Source organism: Siphateles boraxobius, unplaced genomic scaffold (assembly GCF_051911475.1).
Source record: "Siphateles boraxobius isolate OS27281-9 unplaced genomic scaffold, OSU_SipBor_1 13, whole genome shotgun sequence".
Classification (NCBI taxonomy): domain Eukaryota; kingdom Metazoa; phylum Chordata; class Actinopteri; order Cypriniformes; family Leuciscidae; genus Siphateles; species Siphateles boraxobius.
The window spans coordinates 22,565,457-22,592,501 of NW_027508733.1; the positions used below are offsets into that span (position 1 = coordinate 22,565,457).

Genomic DNA, 27,045 nt, shown 5'->3' on the forward strand with positions numbered 1-27,045 from the left:
TGGAATAAATAAAAGACATTCACATGTCCCGTACAATATGTATTGTGAAAAACTATACAAATAAATGTGAATTGTGTTGAAAATGTGAATTACTAATGGTCTTCAACAGCCTCCACACACTATTCCCTCTGAACCTTGCATATTATTTAGTGCACAGTAATGTTGCGTGTTTTGGCAGGTGGACGTACCTCCGAGGCTGATGATGGCGGGACAGTAGAAGTGCAGCAGGGCGGCGAGGGCACAGCCATCTGTGCTGTCCTTCAGGAGGTTGTCCACCGGGGGGATCCAGGGAACCGTCCTGGGCAGAGCCTGCTCCTTCCTATACCGTGCCTGGAGCAAATAGAGATACAAAAATGACTCCGTAGGGTAAAACACATCGGATAAACCACAGACATCGAACATTTAATTCAATTTAAAACAACAATTTACTAATGTATGGAAAAGTACTAAAAATACAACATGGGATGGGAACTTTAACTAACAGAAGTGACATTTAAATGAAATAAATACCTGGATGGCAACATGACATCTATTTTATACGCATCCTAATATAAATACTTTTATGCCAACAGTTTATTGCGTGGTTAATGAAGCTGAAGACAATGTGAAAGAGTCGTCATGGCAACAAAAGCATGATGGAACCACGAGATGGAAAAAGCCTGGATGAAATAAGGCATTTCACAATTACACTTACTGGAACCAGCTTCATATACCACTTGGTTGGAGACTTCAGCCAGTCAAAGAATGAATGAGAGAGAAAGACAGAGCAGTCACATCAGCAAGCAGAGATTATTTAACGCAATCAGCTGTTAACGTCCCATATCAGATTAAGCGTGACGATCCCTTCATTACTACAAACAAGATCACCAGAAAACACTTAGCAGACAAATAATGCAACCCTTGAAACTTGAGGGGTTTAGTTACTTTTTCACAACACATATAAGATGGACAGACAGACAGCAAGATAGACAGTTAGATAGACATACATACAGACAGGCAAACAGATAGATAGATAGATAGATAGATAGATAGATAGATAGATAGATAGATAGATAGATAGATAGATAGATAGATAGATAGATAGATAGATAGATAGATAGATAGATAGATAGATAGATAGATAGATAGATAGATAGATAGATAGATAGATAGATAGAAATAGAGATCAAACGACCAAAAAAGGTGGTTAAGACAGTGTACTGGTTCTCGCCATGTTCTTAGTTTTCAGTTTTAAGCTTCTCTCAAATTTTTTAAGGCTTAAAAGACTGGAAAAATCAGTATCATCAAAAGCATGCCAAAATATCTTTAGGGGTTCAAACTGAAGAAGAGAAAAACTGATACTCTCTGATCTAAGAGACATTAAACCCTGTGAATCACAAAATGAATGCATTTTTACCCGAGATGCCCTAAGAAGACTGCAAAGTTACAGGATTAGTCTTTTGCCAGGGGATTATGTCTAGAAACAAGTGTGTAGTTTGAGACCTTAAAGAAATAAAAACAGGGCGAGTCTATAGTTATATATAATGTATTATACTATACTATGTGTATGGAGAGCTGCAATCCTCTGGTGTGTTTGTGTCAGTCTGGGCGCTTCATGCCATGCTGGCTGTTTCAGGATGTTTATAGTGTTGTGTAACCGCCTGACATTCCTCCTCGGCACTGATTGTGTCCTCTCAAACACACACATGCTAGTGCAAAGCGCCTCTGAGAACTGACTGCTCTCATTAGCGTCAGATGCCTAGCCCAGAGACAACCTCAGGACAGGGTGGGCCGAACTCTGTCAGACGCCCGACAGCAGTGTGTGTGATGACTCTGCACTTCATACATTCTGAAAAGACTCAGATTAAGACATTAAAGACGGAATTATGGGGGACAATAACCAAATGCTGCAAAAGTAGCACTGGGAAGTTAGTGGAGGCTTGCAGTGTCTAGGGGTTTAAGCAAGGACACAGTGTACATAAATGTAGCACACTCCTTTCCCTCAGAGAGAAGGTAAAACCAGGTGAGACTGACGTCATCTCGCCGCGTGCCCCAAATATACTGTCAAACCGGGACAGGGAGATGAAATGCGAAGCGATAAAACATGAATCAGCAAAGATTTTGCTCTTACATCAGCCTGACAGAACGTCCACATCGGGATGCTGCACGCCGCAGGACTGTGATTCAGCAAAGTCAGAATTACCCTCACGCAGCAACATGTTACAAAACACGGCAACACGGCTGATGAGATCAGTCACGTCCTGTGAACTCAGGTCAACTTTGCGAACACTTACACAGGAGAAACTGAGGCAGCTTTTATATAGAATCTGAACAGACTAACATATCCATGTGGTTTAAAATATCTACGTATAGTAATTTGATTGATTTACTGTATAATGTTAGATGTTAATTTTAATGATGAGTTGTAAAAATTTTACTTTTTGATTGATTTGCACAAATTCTTTTAAACGGTCTCAATTTCAATTAATCAGTTTACAGTCAAAACACTGATTCAACGGATTCATTACATAATTATTCTCAAAAAAGTCTGTAGTGCTGACATGACAATAAAAAAATAAAATAAATAATAATAATATATATAGGTGTGTGTGTGTGTGTATTGTTATTATATATATATATATATATATATATATATATATATATATATATATATATAGTGTATTGTTTATATTGGTACATATAGATTCAAAATAAATATATATTTTTTATATATATATTAATATTATTTGTTTAAATTAATTTAGCGAAAAACATCAAGGGCAGATAACTTTGCCCATTAAACAAGATATATAGCGAATTATAATTTAAAGGCTGAAAAAATACTGAGATATTAATTTTGTTTTAGCAGTAAATGTTGGTATCATGACATTAATGAAAACAAATATTTAGGTAATGAGTATTCACAAATCATTTGCATGCATTCTTTTTATATGTTCAATATTGCGAAGCAACATTGTATTTAAGTAATTCAACCTTGTATTTGTACAGTACCCAATTTAAGTGTATCAGAATACAGGAATTTTAGAATAATTTGAGTTTTTTCACTGGCATGTTGGCAGAACGTTGTTCTAAGCAGATTTCGGAGATGTACAAGTGCTCATTATGACAAAAATCCATCTTATCTCTAGCACTTTTTGCATCTTCCTCCTACAGATGAAAGTGACATGAATCATCGCTGGTTTTCAGCTAGAACAGGAAGTGCACACTTACCTTTGGATTCTCAACAGGCTCTGCGTTCTGCGCCTCCATCCTCCTTTGCTCCTGACTCACAACTTCCTTCAAGTATTCGTTCACCTTGAAAATGAATAAAACAAAGTTTTTGAGCATCTGTATATTAGTCTATATACAAGTCACCACAATTTTTTTTCTGAAAACAAACACAACGCAAAATAAATGATTGTTAATTTATTAATACGTATGTATGTATATTATAAAGGTGTTCAGCTGACAAAAAAGTTTAGGAATCCATATATTATATTATATTAATGATATCATTCAAATGTAAACAGTAATTTGAGGTAAATTGGGGTAATTGTATAATAATCGCATTATTAAATGGATACATTTTTTTTGTAGATTTGTTGTCTATATTCAAATGCTGTATTGTTTATGGCAACATAAGTCAACAATAAGAAGAACAAAAGGAAGAAACATTTCCTTGCAGTCCCTCATGGTTAGCTCATGGTCTGTTTAGCTTGTGTGTGTACATTTGAGGTAATGTCTTGATTTAGGCTGCCTGTACAGCTGGCCTGCAATGGAATGTAAACATAAGACGTCCCGTCACCGACACTCAAAGATGCCCTCAGAAATGATACGTGCCAATGAGGAAATATTCAGTGTGCCAGTATTCAAATGCAACAATACTAAGACTGTGTTAAAGCTTTGTTTAAGATGATGATCAGGCACAGTTACAGATAAGTTTAGGACATTAAGACCTTGTTCATCCAGCTGGTGACCGCATCCTCTGTGTCATAGGGCACATCTCCGTCTGGGTAGTCGGTGGAGTATTGCTGCATGCACGCCATCACCTTCTCCACGCTCACCGTCTCCACTGTGTATGCCATCATCAGCGTGTCAATCATGGCCAAGTGGGCGCTCTGTGAACGAAAATCAATGAAAGATTGTTAAAAACTGTTAAATTGCTGACACGGGCCCATTCTGCCGAATATACACACTGACAATTGTCCCTCTCTCAGTTGGCAGCTAGTCTTTCCTCTCTGGAGTTTGTTGCCCTGGAAACGGCAGCATCCGTCCCCTGTTGCTCGACCCAATTAGAGATAATCTTCCCTGAGATAGGACAGTCGCTCCTGTTCTTTCTTGGGGGCTCATCCTATCTCAACATTATTAATATAATATCCTGTACATGACGAGTGATAATGACAGATGTGACCTCAATTGAAAAAAAAATAGGGATGCAGATTCTAAAGAATTGAATGATTCCTTAGTGGTATTTAATGAGTAATCTGTATGGTTTGATTCACATTAGAGACGTTGGTTTGGGAAGCGGACTTACACTGAGTTGTATGTTTTTAATTCGCTTAAATGAACCAACGCATAAGATTCATTTGATCTTGATTGAAACTAAACTTGTTGTGCTGTAGGTTTATGATTCACTTTAAGGGACCAGCTCATAAAGGTGCGTCACGTTAACAACATTTCGGCAACATTTTGTGAGAAAAAATGTCCATCGTCCAAGAAGCGCAGCTCACACAGAAGTCACTTTCAAACCAAACGGCTTCCTGTCGGTCACCGCAGCAAATCCATGTGAAGCAACTTCAACCCAACTAGAAATCTGCATGGAGAAATCTTTCGCTGTCACGGAAAATTCCAGATCGTGTGGATTCTTATAGAAATGACTTGATTTTTTATTTTTGGAAACAATGGTGAATGTTAGTCATTCATTCAGGAATTGGGCTACACTAGTTGCACTGTATGTTTTTGATTCACTAAAATTAACTGGTTCATAAAAATAATTTTCTTGGTAATTGGACATACTCTCTGTTTAGTGCTGTAGATTTAGTCCTCATCAGCAGAAGAACGCACTTGCGAGAACCGTTAACATAAAGATGTAAAGATGGTAAGTTTGCTTACTCACAGTGTCTAATAACAGTGAATCAAAAACATCGCAAGAAGAGTTGAGCACATCTAATAAACAGTGTTTCACGTGACTGTAGTTCCAGCTGACTGACTGACTGATGTTTTTAAAGCAATACACCATCATTGTTAATTTGTTAGCTTGCTAAGCGTCCCTGAATGCCTGATACAAAGTTGTTTTTAATTTAATTGTCATTATTTTATATAAAATTATTTTTGATTTATTTAAAGGTCCCATATTGTCAAAACTGAAATTTCCTGGCTTTTTTCATGATAACAGAGATCTAGGGGGCGGGGCTATGAAACTACTATACAAGTTACAGAACAGTCGATCCACAGACAAATGCACACAGCCTGGAAAAATTAGCTGTGCCTTTTCACGAGTCGTTGTGACTTCTTTATATTTGTGATGTCAGAACTACTCAGTCACCAATGGTGGGTCACTCAGAAAACAACAGGCCAATCAGAAGAGAGGCTCTTGAATATTAAGTAGACAGGCCAAAATTGACCTGTTCTTGGCAGAGCTCCTGAGAAAGGAGCTGTAAAAATATATTGACATGGTTTTTGGTACTTATACCGCAAATATATATTCTTAAGGACATCAAAACCTAAAATAAAACTTCAGAAAGTTGTACAATATGGGACCTTTAACACAAAAAAGCGAGAAAAAAACAACAAAAAAGTATAATTAAAATAATGAAAAATATTTGTTTGTGTGTATATATATATATATATATATATAGTAAGAAAAAAATCACAGCACATTTATCATTATTTAATTTACAGCATATATTGTATATGCAGAATACTTTTAATGCAGATGTTATACATTTCTAAGCACTGCCCTTTTTGCTGCCTGGGAAACGTTCTGGCCTTTCTCTGTAAATCTGGGCGCTCATTCAGCTGAACAGGTAGTACAGAATGCCACAGCGCAGCTTTTGTGTCACATCAGATGAGTATGAATGCGCTTAGATGGAAAGATTCACTCTGACGGACCCCAGTGACACTGAGTTATGCTGTTCAGTCAGCGATTTTTCTCACTTGAGTGGGTCTGATTTCCTCTCTGCATGAGCTGTGACACTCCCACGTCTCATCGCAGGAAAAAACAGAAGACGGGTTTGTTGAATAAGAGCTGGGCTTCTCGTTTAAGCGGATTACACTTATAAATCCTTTTACTGATTAAAAAATTTGCAATTTGAATGGGTGTTAATGGTCAAGATTCTGTGTAATGATTTGATCTTCTGGCTTGAGAAAAAGTCTGTTCTTAATAGCTTCATAACAGAGATCAATAGCTCAATGGTTTATTCATTTTTGGGATTTTTTATGATGACAGCAAGATAGGGAATGAGATCGACAGATTTTGCAGGTTGGATTTGAACCTGTGTTTCTTATGTGAGCATCAAACATGTCTGAAGTAAAATTTACCCATGAAGTGTTTTCTTCTGTACTAATAACTTCCTACATAAACTATTTTCAAATCATGCATTTATAATCATGTTCCCGTTGAAGATCTAAACAAACACAGCCCACAAATAGAAAATTAGGCTGTTATATAATGCAAAACCCATGTGTCCACAAAAGCAACTTTTACATATTTATCTGTCCTTGTAGAAAGGAGAAAGCACATAAAGCACTGCCCCTTGTTTCTACTCCCTGCAGTCACTGCTCTGTACGGCATCACGAATGCTCACAAAATACCAACATCTGGGTAGAGCTGCATGATTGATGGAAATGAAACCAACATCGTGATGCAAAAAATGAAACTCAAGGCAACTATTTAATTGGAAACACACACACACACACACACACACACACACACACACACACACACACACACACACACACACACACACACACACACACACACACACACACACACACACACACACACACACACACACACACACACACACACACACACACACACACACACACAAATGTTCTTATTATATCAATATGACTATAAAAAAATTCTTAGGGATGCACCGATATGAAAAATTTGGCTGATACCGATAATTCTTTATATTAGAAAGGTGATAACCGATACACTGGCCGATAAATCTAAATCCAAATTTGTAAACTATTTTTAATAACAATTTTATGTAGCCTATATATTGCAGACTTAACGATAATGATAACATTAAAACTGATCATATATCGGCCGATACCAATATAGTGGCCGATATATCATGCATCCCTAATAATTATAATTCTAATTATTATTATTTTATAGCCATATTGATATATAATCATTTTTTTAACCAAATTGTGCAGCCCTACAAACATTCAAAGCAAACCTGAAGCTTAAAAAAAAAATTATTAAAAAGAAAATCTAAATAAATTTTTTTCTACAAATTGTACAGCCCTACATTTAAGAGAGAAAACGACAGAATTTTTATTTTTTGGTCAAATAATGCATTAAATATTTGTTTGCTTCAGAATTGTGGGTAATTAAGAAAAACTATTAAATGATTACACTGATTAACACATACACTACATAGTGTCAGATGCCTTATTTAGGGAATAATATCAAAATATTAGCTTTAATATACTAAATATTCCTTATTAGCTTTAATATACTATCTTTATTTTACTAGCAAAATATTAGCTTTAATATACTGAATAAACCAATCTTTGGCCTATAATGCTGAAGATAATAGAAAAATTGAATCTTAAAAGAAAAATCATTAAATACACAATTTAAAGTCGTACATAATAAAATAATTATTTTCCAACAGTCAATTCAAGGAAACTAACTCGTCTTTGTCCTAAATTTAAGGCTGGACAATGCTGATGAGACATACCAGCCGTGCCCGCTAAAAAACAGCACTGAAACGTTAGAAACGGCTCTTTGTAAACAGGCTTTTGTTGGAGTCGGGCTGAAAACATGCTCCTCTGGGGCTCCCTCACCACTCCAAGACAGCCAGAGAACTAAATCAAAGGCACAAAACCACATTTCTTCCTTTCGAGTGGACCTTTTGGTGAAACACCTGCCTAGACGCTCTCATTTGAGCGAAACCAAAAGCCACATCAAATATTGTAAGCATTTAATATTTAAGATAAGAGAAAGTGATTTCCTGTCATGTTGAGGTATATTTGATCTGCTGAGTCTGATTTTTGAAGAGAAAAACATCATGGCAGCCAGCGAAGAAAGACAAGAGCTAAGCAAAAGGCCTGGATAATGCTAATATTGCTTTGTGCAACCTTGCCTTTCAATCCTCAATTTGAAGATTACTTTTACCTTGGCTTTTTGGATTTAGATTGCACTTTGCACTAATGGTTCCACCTTGCCTCCCGCCTTTACATGGCATTGCTATGGCAACAGAGCATGTGTGAACAGTGGAGATGGGAAAGCGTCAGACCGGCGTGCAGAGCTACAGCATTCAAAATGACCGTGAATGTTTGTGTGTGGAGCTGGAAGTATTGAAAAGTATAGTGCCATGACTTCACAGTTAGTTTGAATTTGAGAAGAATATCAAAAAGTGGAAAAGCAGAAAATACCCAATCACCATGAAAGGCCCTGGGAGCCTTTGTCAGTACAGTAAAAATAATATGGATGCTCCGATCAGGATTTTTACAGTCAATAAGACTACTGATTTCTTGTCATCATGCTGATACCGATATCGGCCAATTATGATGACAAGAAATCGGTAGATGTGTCGACTGTAAAAATCCTGACTGGAACATCACTCTCATTTACTCACCAAGCATCCAAATATAATAGTTAAAATTACAGGATAATTAAATGTACATTTCCCCGGTAAAACACAATAATCTCTTAAAGAAATTCCCTTAATTACAGGAAAAATTTCAAAAAGCAGAAAACCAGGAAATACCCAATCACCATGTGCACCCTGGGAGCCTGCGACAGTATAGTAACAACTATAGCACAGAATGTTCTCAAATCGAATTTAAATATTAACAAGAACCTAATTACATAAAAAGTAAAAGAATAGTTCACCCAAAAATTTTAATTAGGCATAATTTACTAGGGACGCTCAATTGATCGGCCACAGACCATAGAAATGAAGTCATAGAAATCACATTCTATGACTTGATCAATAGTCACTAAATTTGCCTGATGTCACGAACCAATCGCAATTTAATGACGTAAAACCGTAAAAAGTCGCCACCGGCGTGCATGCAAACAGTGTACCGATGAGGCAATTGCACCTCATTCTTCTTTGTAACTTTGCAAAAACATTTATAAACCATAGTATATCACACATCTTTATTTAGAACAGGTTGTCTCAATTCAAACAAGTCCACACACAACATATAAAGCTTGAATGATCGGGATCCGTATCAGCGGATGATGATGACAAGAAATCAGTAGTCGTATCGTCTGTACAAATCCTTATCGGAATATCCCTATTATTTACTCACCATCAAGCATCCACATGTAATATTTAAAATGACAGAAGAATTAAATGTACATTTCCCCAGTAAATTAGAATAATCTTTTGAAGAAGTTCACTTAATTATAGGAAAAATCTAAAAAAAGGAAAACCAGGAAATAACCAATCACATGTGCACCCTGGGAGCCTGTGACAGTAAAGTAGCAATTGTCACACAAAATACTTGAATCAAATGTAAATACTTACAAAAACCAAATATACAAAAAGTACTGCCTCTATTTATGATCAACAAGCCCTGATGCGGAGAGACATGAAGTAGGTCAAGTGTTCATATTGCGCTAGTTTGTGAATTATGCAGAAGTCTACGCCTCGAATGCAATATACCTTTAAATTGACCCTTCGCAAAGACCCGCCCCCCTTAGTTACTGTCGCAATGTCCGACAAGCTACGCCGCTCTCACACACACACCATGTTCTCACGCAGTGAAAAATAAATCGCGGATCAGAGAGGAGACTGACAACACGCTGACAGACAGGACAGACCAGCTTACTTTTCGGTTACTTTTGATATTAAACATATTAAACAAAGACTCACCTTTCAAATTTGGTAATTTTTAAAAAGAAATTTAAACAATAAATACCGTTTTGTGGATCTTTAATGTGTCGTGACAGATCGCTGTAGAGCATCAGTTAAAACTGCTTGTGAACCGATCATCTCTTCCTTCTAGTTCATTTATAGCATCAAATAAACATGAATGAACATATGAAGGAATGTTGTTTTAACCGCGGAAAGGTGTCAGTATATTCAGTTTTTCAAGTTCAAATCCTCCCATGTTAATCTACTAACTCTCCTGACAGCTTTGTCGGACAAAATTGCGGATGGTGAAGTATGATTGGTCAGATCACCTGTCAATCAATCTCCCTGCGAAGGGTCATGTAAACTACATATAAAATATGTTATTGGACAGCTCAAATTCAGATGGCTGGACTTCAGCTAAAAGTACGTTAACTAAAGGGCTCAAAAGGTAGTCGCTGCATCGCAGTTCATTTTTTGTATAACGGCCAAGCATATTTCCTCAGAAAATGAAAAAAAAAAATCTCAGTGCTGTCACATCATCAGTTGCCTACTGTGCATGTAAGTAAATCCATCGCTGAGGAGCCCACAGCACTAAATGTGACTCTCTCATTGTCTGCCAGGGCCAGATATAGCATCATGTCATTAAGAGAGGCTGGATTCTTGCATCTCTGGTGTTATAATTTACACTTGTCAAAACATTCATTAGTCTTAATTAAGCACAATTCATTCTCAGAGCAACGATGCAGGTGAGTTTGTACCAACATGAAAATACAGTCTCATTACACACCAACATCATACGAGGAGGATATGGGTTTGTTAACAGAGGAAGTGTGATTACATTGTTTTACAATATATAGTAAAAATGTATTAAATATAAAATTAACTTTTATTTTTAAAATGGATACATATGCTATATACACTACAGAACACACACACACACACACACACACACACACACACACACACACACACACACACACACACACACACACACACACACACACACACACACACACACACACACACACACACACACACACACACACACACACACCTATCTATATATATATATAAGAATAAAATACATATATTTTATTTATTCATAAGATATAAATTAAAAATATAATTAAACAAAACAACGCTTTTTCATGTTTCACAATGTCAGACATGTATATCTATTTATATATATACACACATATATAATATAAATATTGTATATAATTCATATAATTTAAATAATTGTATATATTAGCTTTATTGTATATCTTTAATATAACTTATAATATTGTACATAAATTAAATATACAATTAAAAATTCATATATATTTAAAAAATATTTTAATGATATATTATAATAAATATCTACATGTATCAGATCTATGCGCACTGTTAAATTACATGAAACCCTGAACACAATGACTATTATGACATTTTTTTCTCACTGTGGCGTGACAATGTGGGTGAGAGTGTGAGCTGCATATGCGTGCGTATGCATGTATTTTTGAGCGAGTCTATAATGTAGAATGAATGTGGGGTTGTGTGTGGGTGGGCGGCAGCTGCAGTAGCAAATACGATTCTTCAGTAGAGACTAGAGAGAGAGAGACAGAGAGAGAAAGCAGTAAAGACATTTTCCCATACAAGATTTTCCTTACATTTTTTAACTGAAGTAAGTTAGATTTCCAAAACTTCCCACAGTCCATCCAGCTCATGTGCAAACTAATAATGTCACAATTATAATGTCAGAGCTATAAACACACCTTTCACCGTCCAATGACGACAGAGGTCATTTACATATATTAAATGTCTTAAAAAGTCTTTAAAGGTACAGTAGCAAAAATGATGTTTAATTAGAAAGGTCAGAGAGAAGATGAAAAATGTTCATGTAAAACTAAATCATGAATTCACCACAAAAAAAAAAATTCTGTCATTAATTACTCACCCGTAAGACTTTCGTTCCTCTCCATTGACAGTCTACACAACTACCACTTTGGCGCTTCAAAAAGTTCTTAAAGAGATTGTAAAACTAATAAAAATGAATTGATCAATAGCTTTATATGATGAACAGATTGAATTAAGGCTTTTATTCACATATAAAATTGATCAGCATAAACAGAAGCTCAAGGGTACTTGACACGTGAGAATAAACCTCATTGGTTCGTGCGGAGGCTCAAACGTGCTGCGTAACACGAGAACGATTCTCTTTTTTATCGCACGTCAAGCAAGCATGCTTGAGCTTCGTTTATCATAACTGATGTGTGCGTTTATGAATGTTTATATCTTAATAAAAGCCTAAATTCAATCTGTTCATCATATAAAGCAATCGAGTCTCTTTAGAAAATCTGGACTAAACCACTCAATTCATATGGATAAGTTTTATGATCTCTTTATGATCTTTTTGAAGCGTCAAAGAAGTGGTAGTTGTGTAGCTGTCTATGGAGGGACAGAACTCACTCCGATATATTTAAAAAACATTTTAATTTGTGTTCTGAAGATGAACGAAAGCCTTATGGGGTTGGAACGGCATGAGAGCGAGTAATTAATGACAAAACTAAAACTTTAAATCCTTACAAGTGGATTTAAATAAAATAAAGTTCATGCCAAAGCACTTTTACTTTCAAGAACATTTCAATGCACAAGCAGATAAAACTCTGATCACCTCACAAAACTCTGACAGGATTTGCCTCTCACATCCAAAACAGAAGCCCCGCTGAATTATTGATGGTAAACCGCCGCAGTCGTTCAGTTGGTGAAGTCAAACCTTATTAATGTGTGTAGTTTTCACTTTCTGCAAAACAGCAGGACTCTGTCATCAAAACCAAAGCAGTGTCCTATCACCTTCATCCCAAAACAAGAGGAGATAAGCCAAGTAAAACTGGCTCTAAATGTAGCATTTTTAGTGAATAAATATATCAGTATATAAAATTACTTGATAACCAGTAATATTGAAAAGATATTGAGAATACGAATCCATTTCAGCATCAATTAAAAAGGATAATTGAACTGAAAACATCACGAGCATCACACGTGCTTCAGTGTATGTGTGGTAAATGAAACCGCGAATCTGTGCCATTCAGAGACACGCAGAACATGCAGGGTTTATATTCATATAGTCTTTTTGCAGTTTAATATTCACAGACACTAGTCTATATCGAGATTTTTTTTAAGTGTACTGACCTGCTTTTGATTTATTTATATAAAAAGATGACAAATTCCGTGTTATACAGTAAATTCAGTTTTTAGGACTGGATTTTCCACATTGCGTAAATCATAGAGCCCAAAATGCTGGCAGACTGATTAATAGACTAATAAACACTAATAGGCCAATACAATCTATAATTTCAGTGATGCAGGTTTTTCTGTGGCTATTTTATACAATTCACAAGACAGACTCAAACCCATATTACCTACATTAGCACCAATTGCCGCGCCAAAGGTCCAACATAAACTAGGGTTGAACTTCAGGGATATTAGTTGAAAAGCCAAAATGCAGTTAAGAAACTGATATATTGATCCTTTACGACACCTCAGTGAGTCTAATTCTGGTAATAATAACCCAACGGAAGCATAAAACATTTCTACACTATGATGAAATGACAGCAACATTTTCTCAAAACGGGGCCACCAGAAAGCCATAGCCAAACAACCCACAGCGCGAGGCTAAACAGGTTAAAGTTGAGCACGGGAGGACTGACAGATCGTTGTAGCAGAGCTGGTGTAGAACAGCAGACAGATGGACGGCTTTCTGACGCTAATGAGGATTTGTGGCCTCTGAGTTCAAGGAGCTGAAACGTTCATTGGTCTGTAGAAGAGATCAAGCCATACAGCCCTGAATCAATGAGCGCAGCTTTGTGTTCGGCTACATGCAGAAACAATAGCTCTGGGACTCTAAATTGTAGAGAAATAACTACCAGCCGAGCAATGTGATCATTTAATATAATAAAAATAATCAATTTGTCATGGGGAGCACAGAATATTGTGACAAGTATCATTATTGGCACTATGCAAAATCGTTATTCACGCAGCGAAGAGATTGTTTGCGATGATATGTGCTCCGTTGAGGCTGAGGAAGCCAGAGGCACAGCAAACAGCGGCGCGGTAATTAAATATCAACAGGAAGTCACACACACAACAACAGCACTCTTTATATCTTTAAAGCAGATGCTATGAGCCCGAAATACGTCTTTAATTAAACACATTGACAAGATAAAAAACATAAAACAGAGAGAGAATTATAAGTTGTCTATCCAATGTACATTCTGGCCTTTCAAAACCTGCTTTTGGTTTAAAGACAACACGAGAGTACGAAACAACACATTTTACTTCAGTAACGTTACGCACTTCTTAAGGAGGCAAGATATATCTGTGCCATATTGAATAGTGGCCGAAATTTAGAACATAATTCTGAAATAAAATAAATAATAAATACTTGATGAAAAAAGTACTGTACTGAAAAAATTAAAATTAGAAATGTCGCCTTGGCAAGTAACTGAACTAAAAATTTGTTGAACTACTAAAAATACTAAAACTAAAGCTGAAATACAAATAAATGAAAGCTAAATAGAAACGTTCAAAAAAACGAATAAAGATGGCACATAACGAAATGAACTAAAATGAAAACTGAAAATATAAAAATAAAAAGTTCACTCAAAATATTACTAAATATTATAATAGTATATAAATATAAAAATAACACTGGCTTAAAAGCTTAGGAGTGTTTTTGAAACACTATTTTTCAAAACACTGTAAAATCTTTTGTAAATCCAAAATTAATATTCATTTTCATACTGTACATAATGTTGTGATGGCAAAATTCATTTGTTGCATTAAAAATGATCGATTGCAGTTTTTTACTGTTTTACTTTTTATTTATATAAACAAAATTTCATATAATTCATTTTAATATTGGTTATTTATCAGTAAATAATCAATTGGTTTACCGTATCGGGCATAATTTTAATATCAGCGCACCTCTAGTAGTATTTCTGCTTAACACAGAATAACAAAATATAATGTGGGATGGGGCGAGAAAAAAGGTGTGAAAGAAAAGGTGTCGACAAACATGTAAATTGGCCAACCGCAGTTTTTTTTAATATGCCTTTCATAGGTGGGATTTATCATAAATAGACATGTAACAAATATATGTAACAAATTGAGAACCACATTCGAAAGTCAAAAAATCTGATTACCGGTATTCAAATCTGGCAGACCGATAATTAAAAAACACTAATATAGGCCAATACAATCCATTATTTTCAGTGATGCAGGTTTTTGTGTGGCTATTTTATTTATTAAGCCAGACTCAAATCCACATTACCTACATCAGCACCAATTGCCAAGCCAAAGCTTCAACATAATCTAGGGTTTAACTTCAGGGACATAAATTGAAAAGCCAAAATACAGTTAAGAAACTTAGATTTGGTCCTTCATCGACACCTCTGAGTCTAATATTTGCCATAATAACCCATTACTAACCCAAAGGAACATGTGTAAAAGGGTTTTCTCACCATCTGAATGGGTTTCTTTTGCAGGTCTCTCTCAGTCACCAGTCTCTCCTGGTCGGTGACGTACAGGCCCTTCTGAGCCAGAGCCTGGATGACGGCGTCATGACCCAGCAGAGGTTTGACGGCGTCGCTCTTCAGAATCAGACTCCCAGCTCGACAGTACAGCTCAGCCGACAACAGCAGATCGGCCACCGGAGGCTTCAGGTGCTCCTGCTCATACTGGTCCCTGTAGAAGGGCTCTTTCAGGTCTTCTGGAACACTGTCTGCAAGATGACAGAACAACAGTTGCCGTTACATTGCTGCCATCTAAAGGTCCTGATATACTCACAGCGAAGTTCTTTTTCCTTCTTCACTTAGGGGTAAAAATAAGTTCGAAATACATGACCAGCGGTATACTGTTTGCAAATATCCCGACACTGATGAGAGTGGCGTTTAGATGAATATGTAAATATGTATATATTCCGTGTCAAGGAATGCGGAGCCTCAGAGCCACACCTACTTATTACAAAATCACCTTTGACCAATGACAGTACAAAGGTGTTTACTAGCTGGAGCAAACTTTTCCGGAACGTTTGCTTTGGCAAGCTGTTTCGAACTCCAAACGAACATCGTTATTTTGCCTGATTTTGTTCAAAACGATGTCACACCAGTTTTTTCATACTGTACATTACAATGCTGTGATGCCTGAATTCACTTTTAGCATTTAGAAAGATTGATTTTAGTTTATTATTTATTTAGACAATAATATAGAATTGTAATAGCAGCTATTTATTGTTTTTTCGTCCATAACTTAAATATTACATAATTATCGGCTTATCAGCATTGTTATTTAAACCTAAATTGTACATAATATTCATCATATTAACCAGTCCCTCCAGTTTTTCACAGTTCCGCGATAGCAAAACACTAAAACCAACCAATATTTACCACTTGACTGCAAAATAATTGCAAACAGCCCAGCACTACTTGAAGTTATTGACAAATTTGTATAAAGTAACATACATGAATAAGAAAATAAGGAACAAAATTCACATGCAGCATTTACAAAGACTGATTTAAGTTTTTTAGTGGTTTGTTTTTTATATTTAAACAGACAAAATACTACAGAATTGTATTATCGGCTATTTATTGGTTATTGGCCATAACAAAATAATTATCAGCTCATCAGCATTGGTATTTAAACCTAAATAAATAATATTCATCAAATTTATCAGTCCCACCAGTTTTTCGCGATTCCACGATTGCGGAAAACGCAAAATCGACAAAATGTCATTTTTTTTGCAATCCAACTGCAAAATCATCGCAAAAAACACAGTACTACTTTCAGTTATTGACAAATTTGTGTAATAAAGAAACATGCATGAATGAGAAAATAAGATGTGAAAAATAAAAATGTGGAATTAGCGGTACTTGCACTGTTCTCTCATTCAAAAAAATAAATAATAATTACAATAATTATAACGATATGTTATTTAAAATGTAGTTTTTTTGGTAAGATTAAAAAATAAGCTTTCTGCATTTTGCTTGTTTTTTTCTGACACGTATGTTATCCACTATTCGTATATGCAAATTTTCCTAATTCTGGAAATTACAGCCACAAAATTTGACATTTCGATTGCAAAATTCACAAAAGAATCTGGTGAAATTGATTAAAATTACTTTTTGCAGTCATATCACAGCAGACAGCAGAGTCGGCGAGCTTTTTTTCTGAATTTCAAAGATCTAAGTACTTTTTCATCTCCAAAACAGCTAAACATAGCTAAAACTCGGCTTGGTGTTTTCCGATCCTCAGTGCAAGAGTCATTTATGAGGAAAAGGAGAAAGCCCTTAAAGGAAGCGAGGTCTACCACACAGCTACAACATCAAAAATATCATAATCATGAGTTAACACGCTTACAGAATAAATGGGTTCACAGATCCGAATGTCGGTCACAGTATCCATGGAGAACCGAGATGTTTAGCTATTTATGGAGAAGGGTGAGAGTTTGAGAGAACGCTTGAGTCCACACACATCCTTATTGAGTCCACACACATCATTTCCCGTCTATGAGACGTGGAAAAAATGGAAAGGAAACTACCTTAAATGTTCATTTATAGCTATCACGAAATGTTTTAAAATGGCTTTTTATCATAAAACAATAGATCAAACATTTCACGGTATCAGAGCCACAAGGCGTTGACAATGTAAGTCAAAAATATGAGTGTGTCGAGCCGGACCGCGGTTGCCATGGCAACAATAGGGAGGCAGATAGATTCCCCTGCCATACGTACGTAGCCAGGAGCTCCTTACCAGCTTCATCAAAGACAGATGGAGAAACACAGAAGGGGAGAGAGGAACTGACACAGGTGTTTATATTCTGAAACAATACGTCCAATAATCATGATATATTCACAATGATTTAGCTGGCAATATACAATTAAGCAATACTGTAAATATTCCAATTATTTTAATACACTTTGTAATTCGTTCCTGTGAGTCTGCTGCATTTGGTTACATCTGTGAAGTCGTTCAAAAGTGAATCAGATTTAATGGTTCATTTGTGTCGTCACAACTCAAATGTTTTAAGAAAAATACGTTTAGGCATTTTGAAAAACATTCAAATATTATATTTTAAATTAACTAAATTCCAACTTCATCATAGCAAATGTGTAATTGCATTTAACCCTCTGATGCTGTTCAGTCATTTTACATTTTGTTTTTTAGAAGTTTTTTCTTCATCATTTTTTTTATTGATTGACAGTCCTATATGTGTATACATACACATATAGGATTGTCAATCAATACAAAAAATATCTAAATAATTATTCAGATTTTTGTAATTAATCATAATTATTCCCATCTAATACTATATTACACTTTGTTATCAACAAATATATTTTCAAATTGAGTCTGTAAATTAATGCTGAAAACACATAAAGACATAAAATGTTTTTTTATTGGGCATCTTTTTACTAAGTGATATGAATAAAGGTCACTGATAAATCGAGTTTAGACTTTTAGAAATGTTCCCTTTCGAGAGGTCTCTCCTATTCCGTAAGTAGCTTACGCTATGGGAAAACTCCTTTTCTCGAGAATATTGAAGTCTTTATGTAAAACGCATTGCAACTGCACAGCAGACAGCAATGAGCGAAGGAGCTCGGTCATTGGCTGTGCTGCGGCAACTTGCTCGAACCAATGAGGGGGCGACTCTGAATGCGCGACCAATGAGCGTGCCTCACGTCCGCGCGCGTCAGAGCCCGCCAAGATGGGCTTGGCCAAGAGCTATATATTGGGTGCCCCGTCATGAGAGTTCTTTAGATTTAATCTCCTTCAGTGAACACCTTCTTCGCTGGATCCTCCGGATTATTGAAAGCCTTCGCCGCCATGGAAAAGCATACCAGCGGGATTGCTACGAGGACGTTGGCATCTTCAGCCGCCTTCGAACGCCATCCTACTGAGCCATCCGGCGCGCTACACGCAAGTATTTTACATCTGTTCGCCCTGCGACATTTGTAAAAGAGCAATTTTCTGAGGCGTTGTTTCAAATGCCTTCCTGCGCGTCGTGCAGAGACCTTCTTCCAGACGGGGATCGTCACATCATCTGCGATCGCTACCTGGGCCGGGACCATGCAGAAGCTGCTTTGACCAAGGGCGGATGCCCGGAATGTGACGACCTGGGTCTCTCCGCACTGCGGGCTCGCTTCGCCGCTTTCGCCGCGAGCAAGCCCATCGCCGCCACCCCTCTGTTTGAGCCGCACGTTAAGAAAAAGCGCCGCTCACAGAGGCTTCCTGAACCTGAGCTCAGTGACGTCACGCCGAGCCAGTCTCCGCGTGCTTCACCGCCGCTCTTGTCTTCCCCACCGCCGGTTCAGTTCACTCAGCCGGACCCACACCCCTCTAGCAGAGCGGTGGGCCTTGTGACTTTCGGCGCGTCCGAGGACTACGGGGGAGTAGATGACACCTTGTCCATCGACACTGCATCTGACGACTGGCCGGGCTCCACTTTCGACCTCGCCCCGTCGACGCTAACTAACACGAGTGGGGGCTCCACTATGGATACAGAGATCGTCCGCATCCTCTCGAAGGCCGTGGAGGACCTCGGGCTCGATTGGTCTTCTCCAGAAGAACCAACCTGAAGCCAACTGGACGAGTGGTTTCTGCAGGGGCGCAAGCAGGCCCCTCGGCAAAGGCCTTCTCCTTTCTTCCCAGAAGTTCATGACGAACTCACCAAGTCATGGAAAGCCCCCCACTCTGCGCGTCTGAAGCCTTCTTTTTCTTCGTCGCTCTCCTCTGTGAACGGCGCGAAGGAAAGAGGCTACGAGGGAATGCCGCCCCTCGCGGAGGCCGTGGCCAATCATCTCTGCCCGCCCTCCACCACCGGATGGAAAGCCAAGGCTTCCCACCCCTCGAAGCCCTGCCACACTACTTCGGCTCTCGCTGGTCGCGCCTACGCCGCCGCCGGCCAAGCTGAGTCAGTGCTTCACTCAATGGCGGTACTTCAAGTGTTCCAAGCCAAGCTTCTCCGCTCCCTGGACGAGTCTGGCCCCGAACCCGAAGCCTTCAAGGACTTACGCAGCGCGACTGACATAGCCCTGCGAGCCACGAAGGCCACCGCCCAGTCTATTGGCCGCGCCATGGCTAATTTGACTGTTCTCGAGCGCCATTTGTGGCTGACTCTGACGGAGATGAAGGACGCGGATAAGGCCCCGTTTCTCGACGCGCCTATCTCCACCAGCGGGCTGTTTGGACCGGCGGTTAAAGGTTTCGCCGAACGCTTCACTGAGGCCCAGAACACTTCACAAGCTATGCGCCATTTCCTGCCTAAACGCTCCAGCTCATCGCAGAGCAGACAGAGGCCGCCACAGCCGCAGCGGGCTAGAGCAGCCCCCACCGCCTCTCAGCCCGCGCCTCAGACTGACGCTCAACGCCGCTCGCACTCTCACAACCGCAAGCCGCCTCCTGAGCGATGGGGTCCTCGGCCCAAGATTGTGCTTAACCCTGAGCCTCTAAAGCCTTCCTAGCCACAGGAATGAGAAGAGAGAGTGCGTGTCTCGCAAAAGCCGGACCACTCTCTCAGCAGAATCTCAAACATTACCCAGTCCCCTTACAGGCGGCTGGAAATGTCCATACAGCAGTCAATGGGCCAGTCACAGAGCTTGCTCACCTGCAAACAAACGCCCTTTTTACGGCGACACACAGAAAACACAAAAAGAGTCTTTTTCTGCCTGTGTCACTAAGGGTTCACATTTCCACAAAGTTTGCATTCCCAGATACTGTCAAAACAGTGCCAAATTCATTCCCAGCTCAGGGTGCACGCCCCATGAATGTAGATCACGTGCCTACGGTCATGTACGCACCACTACACACAAGCACTGTTCACACAGTTATGAATTCATCCCCAGTAAAAGCGGGAAACATTATAAAAGTGACGCGTGTGCCTACCACTGTCTATGCACCCCCACTTATAAACACTGTCCCTACAGTGTCAAACACAACCCCAGCTCAGGCTGCGAGTTTTACAGACATAGCGCAAGCTGTTGTAATCACACACGCGCCCATTCACTCAGCTGCTCAGTGCGCGCCCGCGCGTCTGAGAGCTACGAGCTCGGGCGATTCGCTGGCCGGGTCCCTACGTCACAGCGGCCCGCCCCTAGCCTGTATTGAGCCCATATCTGTACACGCAGCGGCATTGGGAAAACATTCCAGATATGCCGAAATGGGTGTTGAATATAATAAAGCACGGATACTCGCTCCAGTTCGCTCGCAGACCACCACGTTTTACGACTATGGTCGAGATGAAAGTGAGAAAGGAGTGTTCGCATTTTCTAAGCACCGAGGTGCGCAAATTAATAGAAAAGGGCGCTGTGGAAACTGTTCCTCCCTCTACGAGCCGGGCAGGTTTTTACAGCCGCTATTTTCTTGTCCCGAAAAAGGATGGCGGTCTCCGCCCCATCCTAGATCTCAGACACCTGAACAAAGCACTAATGATTCGCTCGTTCAGAATGTTAACAACCAAACATATCCTCGCGCAAGTACGCCCAGGAGATTGGTTTCTCTCAGTGGATCTGAAAGATGCTTACTTTCACATTCCAATAGCGCCTCATCCCAGGCCTTTTCTGAGATTCGCTTTCGAGGGACAGTCTTACCAGTACACAGTACTTCCGTTCGGCCTGTCCCTGGCTCCCCGTACATTCACGAAAAGTATGGATGCAGCACTTTCCCCCTTGAGGCGAAGGGGAGTGCGAATAGTGAATTATCTCGACGATTGGCTGGTCCTAGCACAATCAGAGAGTCAGTTAATAACACACAGATCTTGGATTATCAGCCATCTAGAATGCCTGGGTCTAAGAACCAATTTTGCAAAAAGTATACTATCTCCCAGCCAGAAGATTTCTTTCCTGGGAATAGTTCTAGACTCGATGCAAATGACAGCTCGTCTCTCATCAGAGCGCGCGCTCACCATCCGGCGCCTTGTAACATCATTCAGGGCGGGCGCGCGCGCCCCCGTCAAGCGGTTTCAGAGGATGCTAGGTCTCATGGCCTCAGCATCGGCCGTACTCCAGCTAGGATTGTTGCATATGAGTCCTCTCCAACGCTGGAGAGCCGCGTCCCTGCTCACGCGTGGCGTTCGGGCCACCTTTTAATCAGAGTGAACCACGGCTGTATATAAGCCCTGACGCACTGGAATCTGGGTGTGAGTCTGGGTGTGAACACAAGGAGAAAGATGATCACAACAGATGCCTCCAAAATAGGTTGGGGGGCCCTTTACGAGGGGAGGCCTGTCTCCGGCTTTTGGTCAAACCCGGAGAAGCGCCTACACATAAACTGTCTGGAGATGAAAGCGGTCGCTTTGGCTCTCAGAGCCCTGCTTCCACATCTAAAAAACTAACACGTCCTGGTCCGAACGGAAAACAAGACGGTAGTGTCGTACATAAATCGCCAGGGTGGATTCAGGTCGAGCTCCATGCATTCAATGGCCAGGAGACTCATCTTATGGTCCCAGCACAACGTGCGCTCGCTGAGAGCAGCGCATGTGCCAGGCGCGCTGAACCAAGGGGCAGACATGCTATCCAGAGACAAGATGGGCTCTCAACCCGCTGATGATTCAGTGGTTATGGAAAATCTTTGGCGAGGCGGAGGTCGACCTCTTCACCTCCAAGGAGAATGCACACTGCTCTCTTTTCTTCACGAAAAGCACGGACGCGCTCGCCCAGAGCTGGCCGAGCCGCCCCTTATATGCTTTTCCCCCGATCGCGATGCTGCCACAGGTCATCAGTCGGGTCAGAGAGGAGAAAAACGCAGTGCTCCTGATAGCCCCACTCTGGAAGAACCAAACATGGTTTCCAGAATGGATGCAAATGCAATCTGCACCACGGCCGATTCCACTGAGGCCAGACCTCCTCAATCAGGCCAGCGGGATGATATTTCATCCCCGCCCCGATCTGTGGGCCCTTCATGCATGGCCCCTCAACGGGTTCCCAGGAACCTCACGAGTGGAGCGCTAAAAACCATCGCTGAGGCGCGGGCGCCCTCCACGAGACGCTTATATGCCCAGAAATGGAAAGTGTTCAGTGACTGGTGTAACGCCGAGGGCCTGAACCCTGAAACATGCGAGATTACGAACGTACTCGTTTTTCTACAAGGGCTTCTGGAGGCGGGCCGCACCCCCTCCACGCTCAAAGTATATGTGGCGGCAATCACAGCGTCACACGACCCTGTGATGGAACGTCCAATGGGAAGAAACGACCTAATTATTCGTTTCCTAAGGGGCGCTAGGAGGATGAACCCTTCACGCCCCCCCTCAGTGCCAATCTGGGACCTAGCTACTGTCCTAGACGCTCTTAAAGGGCCCTCGTTCGAACCACTCCGAACCGTGCACCTTAAGCAGCTCTCGCTCAAAACTGTGCTCTTGCTGGCACTCATCTCGGTCAAGAGAGTGGGCGACCTGCACGTGCTTTCGGCAAGCGCTGCCTGCTTGGAATTCGGACCTAATGACTGCAGGGTCGTCCTTAGGCCAAAACATGGGTATATTCCTAAAGTGCTCACCACTCCCTTCAGAGCACAGGTTATCTCCCTAACTGCACTATCGTCTCCAGCAGACGAACACGGCGCTAATCTACTCTGCCCCGTTAGGGCTCTCAGAGTGTATTTGGAGCATTCTGCCCTATTCAGACAGACAGAACAACTGTTTGTATGCTTTGGCGGCCGTACGAAAGGTTCCGCCGTTTCAAAGCAGAGAATCTCTCACTGGATAGTTGAGGCTATAGCGCTGGCTTATGAAGCCAAGGGACTTCAATGCCCCTGGGGAGTCAAAGCACACTCCACCAGGAGTGTGGCTTCTTCCTGGGCATGGTCGAGCGGGATTAGGGCTGCACGATGTGTCGTTTTAGCATCGATATCGCGATGTGCGCATCCACGATAGTCACATCGCAGGATGTTGCGATGTAGGCCTAAGTCGTACAGTAGTTGATCCGTGATTCATGATCTGTACGGGCCAGCAGTTCCGGATTAATTGCAAAGTTTAACCATCATATAGTGAAAGTTTATCATTTGCATGTGTTTTTAAGTCCTGTCAGTTTAAACATCAAGCGTAAGAAGACTGGAACTTGCGCGTTGTTTTCTGTGAGCCGGGCAGATCAGTGGTCTTTCTCTTATTTCTGAGCTTGAACGAACACGAGAATTCAAAATAAAGTCAGAATGCCCTTCCTCCATTGAACAATTTTTGGCGACCGCCAAAGCGTATTTTTGTCCCGCCAAAGCCTTATTTGACCGGTGAGTGATAGATGACTGACTGCTGCGCAGAGCAGAGAGAGAGCCCCGGTCGCGCGCGCACTCTCACCGTTTTCAAACTGTCTTGCTCTCTCACCCTCCCTCGCGCATATTAATGAATTGAGTTGACTGAATATCTTTGAGAATACACAATGGTAAAAGGTCGGAAGACCGAAGTTTCAGGTGAAGCATTCGGATATATTTTTTTCCTGAACTACCGCTGGTTGTGGATTGTGCTAAAAAAAATATTCTCTGAAAAGCGTTCCACACATTCAGATAAACCACACTTTCAATAAACAAAACAAAAAAAATCTATCCAGTGATGAAATGTTTTCTGTGTTGAGACCAATCTTGTGCGATGTCCTAACTGCCGGGATAATCACACAACGTGTGCCGTGGTCCGTTAATGACACCTCCAATTCGCGAACTAATGATTCATTTGAACCGATTCACTTTAATGAATGGTTAAAACAACTTATCTGTCCAACACTGAACTCACGAGATATAAAAAATCGGAAACACTTTACAATAAGGTTCCATTTATTAAACTCTAGTTAACTACATTAGTTAATAGAATCTATGCAGATTTACTCCTTTACAAAATCACCCCAGTCATTCAGATGATTCATTCTTTCCAAAGAAAGCTATTTAAGTCATTGGGTGAAATTGTTTTCATATCGCAATATATATCGCAGAAAAATAAAATATCGCAATGTAATTTTTTCCCAATATCGTGCAGCCCTAAGCGGGATACCGATCGAGGATATTTGTGTGGCGGCAGGCTGGGCCTCACCGTCCACATTTATCAGGTTTTACAACCTACAGGTCCCGACATTGCATTCCAATGTACTATCAGCATGATGCTAGTAGAACTATGAGTTCGTATCTAGATTATGTATGTGCTTGTGTCACACTGAGCGCCTTCTAGCCGCTCTGTACTTTTTCCCACATATAAAACTCGCCTCTGCCGGCTAGTTGGATGATAACTTTGCTTTTCAGCTCAGGCTCCTGCCTCTGGCTATCATAAGGCGAAGTTCAGCACGCACGGCGTTTTGCATGGTGTTCCCATAGCGTAAGCTACTTACGCAATAGGAGAGACCTCTCGAAAGGGAACGACTCGGTTATTAACGTAACCTCGGTTCCCTGAGAGGAGGGAATGAGTATTGCGTAAGCTGCTGTGCTTGTGCTTGGTTAGTTCGCTTCAGTCGTTTTAACCTAAAGAACTCTCATGACGGGGCCCCCAATATATAGCTCTTGGCCACGCCCATCTTGGCGGTGCTCTGACGCGCGGGCGCGAGGCGCAATCATTGGTCGCGCATTCAGAGTCGCCCCGTCATTGGTTCGAGCAAGTTGCCGCAGCACAGCCAATGACCGAGCTCCTTCGCTCATTGCTGTCTGCTGTGCAGCTGCAATGCGTTTTACATAAAGACTTCAATATTCTCGAGAAAAGGAGTTTTCCCATAGCGTAAGCTAGTTACGCAATACTCGTTCCCTCCTCTCAGGGAACCGAGGTTACGTTAGTAACCGAGTCGTTTTGTTTTATTAGGGGGACAAAGTGAGTAATAGCCATTAGAGCTGAATAATTCTAGATAAATTGAGAATCACGATTATTTATTTTGGGTTTCAAACAGATCCTCTCAGGATTCTGAACAGACAACTATAGGCTAAATAAAATAACATGTAAATTACTAGAGGATCTGACAAAATATTAATTGCTGCAGTTTTTATTAATAAGATTGAACATTATCCTTAGAAAGAATGCATTGAGATGGACAGAGAACAGAGTGCATTAAATAACCAATTCATTATCTCTATCCGTCCCAACTGACCAAACTGGATCAATGGAAAAGCTTTTATGGACTCATATGGTTCATTCAAACAACCACTTTTTTCATTTTTACTAGTCTGGCGGCATCATAAATCATACAGAAATTAATTTAAAGCCCTGCTTACATTATGTTTTAAATATTACTATTGTGGTCTGAAATATGTTGATTAAATCATTCTTTGTATGGAAATGTAGCCTTTTATCAGTTGTACAATCATCTGTCCTAAGGTTACACCTCAAGACAAGTCAACAAATGGGTCAATAACACCCTTTAAGGCCTGTCAATCAAACTAATGAACATTTCCATATCCTCCAGTGTCTCATTCTTCGAGTTTAAGGTCACTATAAAACAGAGATGCTAAACAATAACATTTCTGACAGGAAGAGTTGTCATTTGCGTCGCACATGGGCCTGAGGACCTGACTGCGCATTTTAATGAGAGGACCTAAAGTAGACCAGATGGCTGGTGGATACATCAGTTAGCCAATCACAATGGGTCAACACAATGTTAAACTACATACAGCTCAGTGACTAGCTAGCGAATAAATACAGATGTCAATCTAGATGTCAAGCTTGTACTATTTCGAATGAATATGAACATGAAACTTCATTAACTACATTTTTGAGCATCATATGGTCAAATTCAGCACACAAAGTGACCAACTATGATTTTCTGACTGATGTTTTGATATCAAGTTGCACTGAAAGTCAATTTTCCCTTACGAAAAATAAGTGTGCTTAATTGTATTGGGTGTGCACTTGCAGTGTACTTCAAATCTTAAAAGTATATATATTTTTAAAACTTTACTTGCCGATTATATATTATATTGATTAAAAGGCCACTTAAAGACAGTACACTTTCATGACTATGTTTCTTAACACACTTAAGAGCATTTTTAAACTGTGCACTTTAAAGTACATTTAAAATAATTGTTTGAA

At 40.0% G+C, this 27,045-nt stretch overlaps 1 protein-coding gene across 4 annotated transcripts in view; it reads right to left on the reverse strand.

Annotated features, from left to right (window-relative positions):
- Positions 1-27,045, reverse strand: part of camsap2a (calmodulin regulated spectrin-associated protein family, member 2a) — a 45,300-nt gene that overhangs the window by 14,136 nt on the left and 4,119 nt on the right. For 2 of the 4 annotated variants that reach the window (XM_077226597.1, XM_077226596.1), the window contains exons 2-6: positions 15,533-15,792; positions 3,936-4,097; positions 3,211-3,294; positions 695-727; positions 189-330 (exon numbers count right to left, since the gene is read on the reverse strand). In XM_077226597.1, the coding sequence (XP_077082712.1) occupies positions 189-330; positions 695-727; positions 3,211-3,294; positions 3,936-4,097; positions 15,533-15,792 (681 nt within the window). The remainder of the gene's footprint in view (positions 1-188; positions 331-694; positions 728-3,210; positions 3,295-3,935; positions 4,098-15,532; positions 15,793-27,045) is intronic. The other 2 variants (XM_077226600.1, XM_077226599.1) reach the window with 1 other exon arrangement.